This window comes from Molossus molossus, unplaced genomic scaffold (assembly GCF_014108415.1).
Source record: "Molossus molossus isolate mMolMol1 unplaced genomic scaffold, mMolMol1.p scaffold_m16_p_10, whole genome shotgun sequence".
NCBI classification, from domain to species: Eukaryota; Metazoa; Chordata; class Mammalia; order Chiroptera; family Molossidae; genus Molossus; species Molossus molossus.
This window is the reverse complement of record NW_023425345.1, coordinates 43,134,647-43,147,578: the sequence shown is the minus strand read 5'-3', so window position 1 is coordinate 43,147,578 and position 12,932 is coordinate 43,134,647. Positions and strand designations below refer to the sequence as shown.

Genomic DNA, 12,932 nt, shown 5'->3' with positions numbered 1-12,932 from the left:
GATTTGAGCTGTAGAATCTTATTTAAGTTTCCAAGATAAGTCATTCAAATTTTAAAATCCAGAGCATACCAATAGCAAACAGCACAAATATAAGCAGTTGCCACAAGACACGGCTGTGGCCCACACATAAATCTGATATACACAAACATCCTGTTGGCAGTTTGTATCTTTGGGAAGAGGGCTGGTCTTATGATGCTTGAATAGCATCCCCACAGAAAGCCTCCTCACGGGCTGTCAGCTACAAATAATGCTCTCAAGAGAGGACAGGTCAACACTGCAAAGACTAGAGAATCACTGCGGGAGGCTTCCAACCACATTAATTCCTGGTATCGACAACCTGCTGGCTAGTCACGGCAGCAGAAAAGGTCATGAGTGGCTCTGCAGTTTCTGTCACCTGAGATTATCTAGTATGGCATTTTTTAAATGAACAGCCATAAAGGTTCTTTCTTGATGAGTCATAGTTTACTGAATGACTTTTGATTCCAAATGGCTCCCTAATAACTCTCAGCACACAACCTTTTACTAACCACTGAAGTCAAGGGAACAAATATTATATATCCACTACTATTCTGTGCAAGACTTAAAACATAAATGCCTATGTCAAAAAATATTTCTAACAATAAAATCTGCAGTTACGGTATTTTATATGGATTGATTAAAAATATAACTAAAATGTTCTATCATATAAAATCAAAACAACTGACTGGCCATCTTCATCTCCAATCTTCTCGTGCAAACTGTTTTGGTACATAAGGAGATTGTTGAGGGCCCAGCATGCAGCCTCCTGGATTAGAGGAGGGAAAAGAAAAGAAAAAAAAAAAAACTTGTCAAAACATAAATCACTGTATAAACAGTTCTGAAGCATCATAATATTGATGAAAAAGTCCAACCTGCACATGTTTGTTCTTTCTGTGCCATGTTAAGGCTTTGTAACAGGCCTCCAGCCAAAACAATTTCTCTTCTTCCTCCTCCTCTTCATTCTCCTGATTTTCATTCTTTTCCTCTAAGTCTTGATTTAAGAAAATGGTCTCAGCTTGAAAAAATATATAAATATATGATTTATTTACAGTTTTCATAACCAACTCTAAGTCTGTATTTTCAACCAATATTACAGAGTGATGCACTCTTTAGTAGTGGCCTTGGTTAATTACAAAGACTTTTTAATATGTTACAGACCTCATAATTCTTCTATCCCATCTAGCTAAATGATCAAATGAGGAAGAGGGTATCAAACAAAACTAATGGACTGGAGGAAGATTAACGGACATCAGCTGCTCCCTAACAAAGTCAAATCCAAGATGCATTTGCTGACGTATATACTTGGCAAATGTTAGTTTCCTCGAAAGTATCCTCTATTGGAAAATGAGTTATATTAGGAGAGAAAGGACATCTAGTGGGTCCTTCTCCACATAGGACTTTCTTGTTATAATGTTGCCAGTCAGGATCACATGCACCTGGGAGCATTTCCCTTGCGGGAGAAGGACGTACTCAGGAGCGCCAAGCAGCCGAGCGCCGCGATCTGCAGCCGGGCATTCGTCGCGTACCGCTGCGCGGCTGTCACCACAAACTCGTGGACCTCGTTCAACACCAGGATATTAAAAAAGTTACCTGAAAGTTAAGTGGGATATTAGCTGGGTTCTCACGCATGGAGCCTCCACTACCTTGAATAGTAGAACAGTATTTAAATCAATACATTTAAGTAGGGGGTATTTTCATGACATTAAAACATATATTCACTTTAATTAAAATAGCTTACTATAATGGCATTGGGTTTTGCAAATGTACTTCATGAAGTCATTTAATAATCTTACTTAAACAATGGAACTGACTGGGCAAAAAATAATGATATGTTTGGGTTATAGTAACTTTGTGTTCTTTGACTCTCTTTCATGTCATCCTTATATAAAAACAATGAGGAGTCTGTTATACGTGGCACTACAGTATTCCTTGTACATAATAGCTTAATTTTCCTGCCTTCTAAAAGGTGGGGAGGTGGGTAAAACCCTCCCTGGTTATTAAATGCTTTTGCTGAAACATCCTTCTTTCGCGTAAAAGAAAACTGCTAAGAAAACCCACTGGCACACTTATCATCACTTGATCTTGTCTGTGAAAATCTTAGTAGAAAACAACCTCCTATTTCAACAACTTTAACCCAATCCAGAAGAAGTTCCACACCTTTTCATACTCATTCTTCAGAGAATCAACACACCATCCAAAAATGTAAATCTTTAAGAGGAAAGAATTTGTAAATGATATTCCAGAAGCATGTCGCTTCTTCCCTTTCGCTTATTGGTAACTCACTAATGGTTGCCAAGTTTCATTCTAGAAGTAAGACTGAAACTCCAATTTAGCCATAAGTATAATCAAATGATCTTTGAGAAACAAAGCCAGTATTGGAAAAGATCCTAAATCATAAAACACCTAAAGCCCACACTAAATATCAATCAATGGTTTCACGGTAAAAAGGCAGTTTTACTAGGCATGGCTGTCGTTATCAATACCTTCTTATGCTCTGCCTCTTCCACATTCACCCACGAAGCAGACATGCTCCCCAGCCCTTAGTGACCTCTATCTAGTCTTAGAGGCATTTCAAAAAAATTATCTTCTACTTTTATCAATTTGTCTAAACTTGGCTCTTCTCATGTCTTGTAGAAAAACCACCAGATGCTCTGCCACTTCAATCCTGGGACTCTGAGCAAATACCAGTAGACTGGCCTTATCTTATTTTCAATTTATGTAAAAGTACAATTGAATAAGGCTTTTAAATGTATTAAACTCCTAATTAGATTGCATAGTTTGACAAAATGTTAAGTGTTTATTTATTGACTTTGAGTTTTTATTTTAATTATGAGGAGAAAGTTAAAAGTTTTATTCAGCTTCTTATGAAACAATACAAGGACAGTAAGATTCTCTAGTCATTAAATAGAACAAATAATACTCTCTTAAGAGATAAGTGAGAGAGAAAAAAATCTTTATCTGAAGGTAAATGTGATGGCTTTTTTATTTTCAAAAAGTTACAGAACAACACAAAACTTACAGTGCTTTGCTAGTTTGTCTGGTTAATTTAATTTAATTTTTTTTTTTTTTATCTTCACCCGAGGATATTTTTCCATTTTTTGTACAGATAGAGAGGGAGGGAGAGAGAGGAAGGGAGGGAGAGAGAGGAAGGGAGAGAGAGAGAGAAACATCGACGTGAAGGGACACATCGAGTGGCTGCCACCCGCACGACCAACCAGGGCCGGGGACAAACTGCAACCGAAGTACGTGCCCTTAGTGGGAACCGAACCCGGGTCTCTCCGGACCGCAGGCTGACGCTCTAACTGCTGAGCCAAACCAGCCAGGGCTGGTTAATTTAATTTTAATAGTTAGTGCCAAGACCTACTTGGTAATCAAGTACCGTTTCCCTTCTCACAACAATAAAACCACTTCCTCTGATCCATGTCAAGGGATTAAGGTGAACTCACTTTTTTTTTTTTTTAAATCCTCACCTGAGGATATTTTTTCCATTGATTTTTTGATAGAGTAGAAGGGAGGGAGGGAGAGAAAAAGAAACATCAATGTGAGAGAGACACATTGATTGGCTGCCTCTTGCACAACCCCAACCAGGGCCGGGGACCGAACCGTAACCAAGGCACATGCCCTTGACCAGAATCACACCCTTGACTCTGGTTTTTGGGCTGACGCTCTAACCAATGATCCAAACCAGCCAGGGCAGAATTCACATTTTTAATATAAGTTGTGCAAGCTAAAACTTGACTGTGGTAAATTTCAGAACATGAAATAGAAGATTGTATATTAGTATACTACTCAATTAGCTATTTTAAGAAATCAGTATTTGAATTACATTAAAACATTCTCAAACATCACCTAACACAACTGTGTCCTTCTTCATGAAAACATAATAAATAAAAATCTCAACTGACACAAACGATAAACTAGTAAATGACACTACACTTAGAAGAAACGCTTTTGTTTAGAGATGCAGAAATCCAGTTCTCAGCTTCATTTCACCCCTTACCAACTACATGACCTTGGATAACACACAGACTTTCGGAAATGGGTTCTCACCTGTAAGTATGGCAATATGGTAATATGTCTTAATATTTGAACATTATTTTTAGTTTCCAAAGTCATTTCTCATATATAATGTTGTGGTTTTTGTTTGCTTGTTTTGATCCTGAAAACAATCCTGGAAGCTGGTGGGGGTAAAGGGGCAGGGAGGCTCACCAGGGGATTGAAACAAGAACTGTGAGCTGAAAGCAATGGACGAGTGCGGGTAGCCTTGTAGGAAAGTATGGATCAATGTGATCAACAGGCTAGCCTTGCACTCTCATTTGATTCTGGCCAAGGGCATGTACCTCAGTTGCAGTTGGTCCCCCATTCCAGTTGGGGTCGTGTGGGTGCAACCTATCAATGTGATATGGATGTTTCCTCCTCTCTCCCGCTCTATCTAAAGATAAATTGAAAAATATCCTCGGGTGAGGATTAAAAAAATAAACTGATTAATTTTTAAAAAAGATTCTAAAGTGCTCCTAGGGGGGTCCTGTGCCCCGACTCCTGGCAAACATCTCTGGAGGAGCATCTGTAGCGTAGGTCCTCAGGATCCCCAGAGATCAAACCCAATCAAAGAGATGCTCATGAGCATACAGGAACACATGCCTGGGACAGACGGGCAGTCAGCACAGAAACAGTCAGTTTATACTCCCAATTTCTTATGTTGGAATTGGCAGATACAAAACACTATGGTTTAATGAATAAAGAAATAAAAAGTTAGAATAAAAGAAAAGAACAGAGCAAAGAGATATTCAAAGTTACCTGGCAGATCTGGAAATAAAAAGGATTTTAGAAATGTATAAAAAGAATCTAATAAATGACCAACTTGAATGTATCACAGGAGTGAAAAGCATTTAATATTAGAAAACCTGTAGATGTAATTTTCCATATTATTAAGATAAAAGGAAAACAACCAATCTTAATGTACGTATTTTTTAATATTTGCTAAAATTCAATACTGATGATTTTTTTAAAGCCCACAAGTAAAAATAAGAGAAAATAAGAAATAGAAATTTCTTAACTTGATAAAAGCTATTTGTCCTGCTCTGGCCAGTTCTGCTCAGTGGTTACAGCATCAGCCCACAGATCAATGAGTTGCAGGTTTGATTCTAGTCAAGGGCACGTACCTCGGTTGTGGGTCCGGCCCTGGTCAGGTCATGCGGAAGGCAACTAATCAATGTGTCTCTCTCACACCGATGTTTCTCTCTCCCTCCTTCTCTCTCTCTCCCTCTCTCCTTCTATCTCTCCCTCTCTCTCTCTCCCCCTCCCTCCCTCTCTATCTAATGATAAATGGGAAAATATCCTCGGGTGAGGATTAAACAAATAATAATAATAATAAAAATAAATAAATAAAAGCCAGTTGTTAAAAAAAATCTATTTGTCACAAAACGAGACAAGATTAATAAAAAAAAGACTTATAACAAGCATTATTCTCGATGAGAGAATATTAAAGCAATCTCTTTAAAGTCAAGATCAAGACAACAATGCCTACTATCGCTGCTTCTATTCAACACTGTACTAGTAATTCTAGGCCATGCAAGAGAACAAGGAAATGAAATAATAGATGTAACAAGAGGGAAGGAAAAACCCATACTGTCATTATTAACAAATTAAATAGTTGCAACATCAAAAACCTAAGAGCACTTACAAATAAATTGTTAGAATTAATAAGAGCTTAGAAAGGCATATAAGATCATTACTATACAAAAAATATTTGCATTTCTTTATGCATACACAGTTTAAAAATATAATGTCAAAAGACATACCATTTATAATAACAAAGAATATCTAGAAAGTATCTGGAAATAACTAAGATGTGCAAAAAATTATAATGTAAAGTCAGTTCTCCTTAAATCAATCTATATATTCTGTACAATTCCAATAAAAAATCCCAATGAAGTTTTCCAAGGAACTAGACAAGTTAGTTATAAAATTTATATAGAATAGTTAAGGCCCAAGGAAAAAAGCTAAGCTGTACCCCAAAAAGTAGACTGCATGGTGACTTAACCTATTACCCTTCCATATATCATAACTTATAGAGGCATAATAATTTAAACAGCATGACATGGATTCATACAAATCAAATTAACCAACACAATAAAACAGCAACAACAAACATAAAATGATATACTTTATACATATAAATTATGCATACATTATATACATATATTTCATGTATCACAACACTTGGAAATGAATGAACCATATAATAAACTGTGCTCTCCATATTATTTTTAAAAGAAAATTGAATTCCTACTTTATAAAAAATTCCAGACAGATTATAACATGTTAATGGTTAAATTAGAAAGATTTGGAATAAAATACAGACTATATTATTTTAGGGGAAGGGAAAGATTTTTTAGTATATATAAAAAGGGTAAATCACAAAGCAACTAATTACTAAATTAAACTACATTACAGAAGCTACCATAAAGATGATGGAAAGATGGGTCACCAATCAAGAGAAGATATTTTCAATACATATGACCAACCACCAAAACATTTAGTACAACTGTATGAAAAACTATTTGAGTCTTATAAAAATATTTTTAATTGCAGAAGATGATATTCAGCACAATATCATTTCTATTCAATAAAAACAAGCAAAAATTAACACTTTTGTTTAGAGAGATGTACAAATGTAGTATAACTATATTCAGAAATCAAAACAAATTTTTTTCAGCACAAAATTCTGGATAGTGTTAACCTCTGCAGAGAAAGCAGAGGGAAGAAATAGCCCAGAATAGCTTTATCAGCCCTGGCAATGTGCTAATACTTAAGTTGGGTGGACAGTCCTTTTGCATTGTGCTTCATATTTGCTACATGTTATGCTTATTTTTTGTATGTGTCAACTATTTACATAATAATACTTTTTTTTTTCTTTGTTTCTTTTTTTTTTGTTACAGGTGTTTCTCCTTTTTCCCCCATTGACACCCTCCCTCCCTATCCGGTCCCCGTCCCCAGCATGATTGTCTATGTACTTGTTTATACATACATGTGTATAAATTCTGTGATTTATCTCTTCCCTCCCCCTACATCCACCTCTCCTGAGGTTTGTCAGTCTGCACCCCACTTCCATGTCTCTGGGTCTATTTTGTTCCTCAGCTTGTTTTGTTCATTATACTCCACAAATAAGTGAGATCATGTGATACTTCTCTTTCTCTGACTGGCTTATTTCATTTAGCATAATGCTCTCCAGGTCCTCCCTGTCTTCTCAAAGGATAAGAGATCCTTCTTTCTTATAGCTGCATAGTACTCCATTGTGTATATGTACCACAGCTTTTTTATCCACTCATCTATTCATGGACACTTGGGCTGTTTCCAGATCTTAGTGATTGTAAATAGTGCTGCTATGAACATAGGGGTACATATATTCTTTCTGATTGGTGTTTCAAGCTTTTTAGGGTATATTCCTAGAAGTGGGATCACTGTATCAAATGGCAGTTCAATTTTTAATTTTTTTGAGGAAACACTATATTATTTTCCATAGTGGCTGCACCAGTCTGCATTCCCACCAGCAATGTACTAGAGTCCTATTTAAATAACAATACTTGAAATATAGCACTAACAATTAATAAGACTTCTCTTAACATTACACACATTTATTTTTGCTATTCCTTTTAAAATTCCATCTAAGCATGACAGTTTACAATTTTACAGTATTTTCATCCAATATATGTCAATATGTCAACTTTCCATCAACATAAAACATACATATGCTATCTATACTTACATCATATAAATTGTGATAATAAACGAAGCAAGAATTATAACTCACCTAATGTAAGCCTATGGAGCAAGCAGCAACTCACTTCTTGAATTTTTTCATTGGTAGGGAATGCCTTCATAGCTTCTACCACAATATTATAACACCTGACGTTGCCACTCATGAGGACTTCAACATTACTGCCTACATTTAGAGAAATCATAACCATCAATAAGGTAAGAATGTCCACTTTGAAATATACATACAAAGACTTCTTATATAGATTGTAAATCGATGGCAGCACAATGGCTACATTTCCTAATGTAAATACCATGTTCTGTCAAATAGCTATGAAAGTACTACACTAGTGATTGAGAATAGAACAGAATTTAGGACTCATCTCTAGCATTAAAGGAAAGATGCTTTATTCCTGTTTCTTGGTTTAAAAACAAACAAGATAAAGAGAAAATTGAGAGCATTTTTATATAAGTATAAAAATACAGTATCTTGGCCATAAATCAAATAGATGAATTTAGGGCCTGTTTCCTAATGAGCCACTAGTCTATTGGATAGTGACTTTTAATTGTTCCTTTTCCTCAAACCAACAAAAGAAAAATGAAGATTATGGTTCATAATTAAACAGCTAAAATCTGCTATAATCTATATTCTCTCCATTCCAGAACGGCAGCAGAACAGCCGGTGTACAAGGCAACAAACCAAGCTTCCTGAAGGCGGAGACATAAATGGGGAGGATGGGGACAGGAAAGAGAGGCAGCACATTAAAATATATGGCTAAGGGCCCTGGACGGTTAGAGCGTCGGCCCGTGGTCCAGAGAGACCAGGGTTCGGTTCCCGCTAAAGGCACGTACCTCGGTTGCAGTTTGTCCCCGGCCCTGATTGGGTCATGTGGGCGATGTGTCCCTTTCACATCAATGTTTCTCTCTCTCTCTCCCCCTCCTACTCTATCTGAACAAAATATCTAAAAATGTCCTCAGGTGAAAATAAAATATATATATATATATATATGAAGGACAAACCTTGGTGAAACAAAAATGAAAGAAAGAGTCCACTGGAAAAGGCAATGAATTAAAAGAAAGGGAGTATTGCCTAGTCAGAGTATTGCCTGGTCAGTGTGGCTCAGTGGTTGAGCATCAACCCAAGCACCAAGAGGTTGCAGGTTCAATTCCCAGTCAGGGTACATACCCAGGTTGTGGGCCCGATCCCTATTAGGGGGCATGCAGGAGGCGGCCAGTCAGAATTCTCTCTCATCAATGTTTCTGTCTCTCTCTCCCTCTCCTTTCCTCTCTCTTTCTAGATCAATAAGAAAAAAAATTAAAAGAAAAAAGAGAGAGAGAGAGAGAGAGAGGGAGAGGGAGTGTGCGAACAGAACCTATGTAGAGAAAATGTATTTATTTATATGTCTGAATGAAATATGGAGTATTATTAAAACATAGATGTTTGCAAAACATTTTTTCTTTTTCAGCATACCCAAACTAACCAACTTTTCCCCCAAAACTTATGTATTTAATGTTTAAGTTGTATTTAAAATTTTTAATATAAAAACAACATGTTACAATGAAAAACAATGACCTCTTAAAATCATTTTCTGCATTTACTCTGAATAGCAGACCTGATTTTCTCTAAGAGTCAACAGCAAATGTCTTCCAAGTATTATCAATGTATAAAACATTGATTTCTTTTTTAATTTTCTACTTTCTTTGAACTTTACATTATGAATCAATGCATTTTCATGGGATATATAGCCGCTGTGGCTGGGAAACAATGAATCTGAAAAACAGCCAGCCCAAAATAAAGAAATACATACACAAATATAGCCAAGGAAGAGTAAAATGAAGAATATATTCGCTTATTTGACAGTAAATGACTCAGAGAAATCTAAATGTATGTTCATTTTCTATTATTGTTTTTGCCCCATCTACTTCCAACTGTTTAATTTCTTTTTTTTTTTTTTTGATCCTCACCCGAGGATATTTTTTCCATTTTTTTGTACAGATAGAGTGGGAGGGAGAGAGAGGAAGGGAGAGAGAGAGAGAAACATCGACGTGAAGGGACACATCGAGTGGCTGCCACCCGCACGACCAACCAGGGCCGGGGACAAACTGCAACCGAAGTACGTGCCCTTAGCGGGAACCGAACCCGGGTCTCTCCGGACCGCAGGCCGACACTCTAACTGCTGAGCCAAACTGGCCAGGGCTTAATTTCTGATGCATAAGAAAATGATGGAGTTTATAACCATCACAAAGAAAGGGTTTCTTTCATGAGAGAACTGGGTTTTTGCTGAAGTTCCGTATCTGCAGATTTCCATGTCTGAAACCATGCATGCATACTTATAGAATATCCCAAACATATAAAACACAAATTATGTAACAATACGGTCAATATTTTATAACACATTATATTACAGGGACTAGTCTGCATTTTTCACATTATTTAATCCATTTAATCCTCACAATTTCACATGTGTAAAGGTGAAAATATAACTATATAAATGCATGTGTATATCCTATATGAACCCACCCAGTAATACATGAAATACAAAAATGCTCATGCACTTGAAAAAGTATAGAATCTAAAGCATAATTTCAGCCCATTGACAATAACTGATAGCATACACAGCAAATTAATTTCTTGTCTGTACTTTATTGTGATAAAACTGGCTAGATATCAAAACATCAAAAATGCTACACAAGCATCACAACAAAGTTTAAACTCCTTCCAGTAGTTTTTGGGCCCTTTAAGATGTGGTTATGTCTTCCACTGACTTATCAAGCCCTTCCCCGCCTCCATTAAATGACACACAAGCAGACACTAGGGGCTGTGCATATGCACACACACACACATGTGCACACACATGCAAGCACACACGTACACACTCAAACACAGTGTACTGAGCTACTTTTGTCTTCTCACATGCACTATGTTCTCTTGCTCAGCATCTTTACAATTATGACACCCCCACTCTGGGTCACTCCACCTGCACTTCCAATTCCCCTCACACCTCTTGACACACAAAACTCTCTTCCCATCATTCAAGTCTCTGTCAAGAGGTCTTGCCTCACACCCTATTTGTTCTCCTAGCTCTCGGTGCTTCAGCCAGTACTTGCCTTATAACACAGGGTAATCACCTAAGTACTTATCTGCGTCTCCCATGGCACCTGGGGCTCCAAGATGGCAAGGAACATGTTTATATTTTCTACTGCGGTTTGCCCTGCCCAAAGCCCAGACCCAGCTCCTGTACAGTATAAATAACTAATTAATAAATAAAAGAGTGGGTTCAGCATCCCCAAGTTTCTAAAAAATAAAAATACTTTTAAAACACACTCAGGAAGGAGATATATTATAGTTGTTCACATACAAAAAAGAAATCATCACCCTGGCCAGTTTGGCTCAACAGTTGGAGCATCGGCCTGTAGACTAGAGAGTCCCAGGTTGGGTTCCTGCTAGGGGCATGTACCAAAAAAAAAAAAAAAAGAAGAAGAAGAAGAAGAAGAAATCATGTATATAGGCTACTTACAAGGAATTGCTAGGGAATGTAAACAGTGCAGTACACAAAGCACAATTTCCTCCTCATCTTTAAAGTTGTTTAATGCACTTAGCAATATCATATAATCTTTATTCTCAACAAATTCAGTCAGTTGCTCCTCCGAAACTGAAAAATGAAAGGCAAAATATTGAAAGAGCTGAAAAATGACATAAAATTTTAATTACTCAAAATATAATACTTGTGGTAGTTGTATGAGACACAATAAATACAATAGATATAAATTAAATACACACACCCACACACACACACACACCTCTGTAAAAAGCCCTTCCTAAATTTCATAATGGGAAAAAGGCTATTGAGATTAAAATAATTTTGTTTTGACCTATATTAGTTTTCCCATAATTTGAAATATAAAAGTGTTAGTCATCAACCACTTCTCAGAAAAACAAAATTATTTACAATTTCACTTGAGAGATTTTAGAGAATCCTGACCTATGACTAAGAAAGATGACATATGGGAAGTAAACATACCACAGTACTTTACCAGGGGAAGTTAATGGTACACTATGAAAGGACAGCTCAGCTAAATCTAAGAGAAATGAACTTCAGCAAATGGCAAGTAATTAGACTTCCAAATACTCTGTCTTAATGGTCTTGGTTTCATCAGTGATCGAAAATTATCATCATTAATTTTCATAGTTCAAGTCTCTTGATCAAGCCAATGAGTTGCACTTGGAGACATTTTATTGGGTAGGAACCGCAAACACATGTACACAAATCTGGTTTATTCAGCCTGAGAACAGCACTGACAAAAATGTTAGAAAATGCAGCACTCTTTGTGATCCAATATGACTTTTTATTTTTCAACTTTATACCAATAGTCCATATAATATAATGTGAAAGTGTTTGGGTTCTTCTAATAAATGAGGAGTAGCATAAAACGTTCTCATTTTACAAAGCAGCTTCCACAGCATACTTTCAAGTTTTGAAAATTAACTTTCCAGGTGCCTCTAAGTCCTAGAGAACTTGGTACTTCTGGAAAATTTCAGCCATTTTCCTACTGTACATTTACAATCCTAACACTGTCAGCACAGTAGATCTTTCTATTGAATAAGATCTTAACATTCCCTGCTGCTTCTCCGTATGTCAGGGATGGGTCCCACAATGCTGGGGAGAGCGTGATGTTAGCCCTTCTTCCATAAAGAAGAATGTACCCCTAAACTGCAACACAGGAGATTACAGGCCCTGTAAGACAATGAAGCCCCAAACTGTACTTTGCCCCATTCTTAGCAAAAGTTTAATTGCAAGGTAAAATATTTATAGAAGATAGCCCAAAAGACATGAAGTTCTTCCACTCGTCACTCACAGTAAACTCTTCTCCCCAAGGATGATCACCAGGAATCTACGTAGCAGGCCCATGCTGTTCTGACCCTTGACAGTATCTTTCATGGAAATACAGGTGTATTCCTTGCAAATTGTGTGCGCTTTATCATTTCATCCAAGGAAACCCATGGGAGGATGTGCTCAGATCTCTCATGAGACCTATTGCTTGTCCTCATAAACTGGTTTATGTTTACCTCAAGTTAATTTGTAGCCAGAGCTGTTTCTCTTTTCTTTGCCTGATAGGAAGCAAGGAGCCAAATTTCTGGTCCATCCTTTATGAAT

General features: G+C 36.8%; 1 protein-coding gene across 2 annotated transcripts in view; it reads right to left on the bottom strand.

Moving 5' to 3' along the window:
- The window catches only part of LRRK2 (leucine rich repeat kinase 2), a 138,777-nt gene that overhangs the window by 112,816 nt on the left and 13,029 nt on the right, over window positions 1–12,932 (bottom strand). For both annotated transcript variants that reach the window (XM_036252213.1, XM_036252214.1), the window contains exons 6-10: window positions 11,295–11,429; window positions 7,832–7,963; window positions 1,489–1,608; window positions 891–1,033; window positions 705–784 (exon numbers count right to left, since the gene is read on the bottom strand). In XM_036252213.1, coding sequence (XP_036108106.1) covers window positions 705–784; window positions 891–1,033; window positions 1,489–1,608; window positions 7,832–7,963; window positions 11,295–11,429 — 610 coding nt within the window. The remainder of the gene's footprint in view (window positions 1–704; window positions 785–890; window positions 1,034–1,488; window positions 1,609–7,831; window positions 7,964–11,294; window positions 11,430–12,932) is intronic.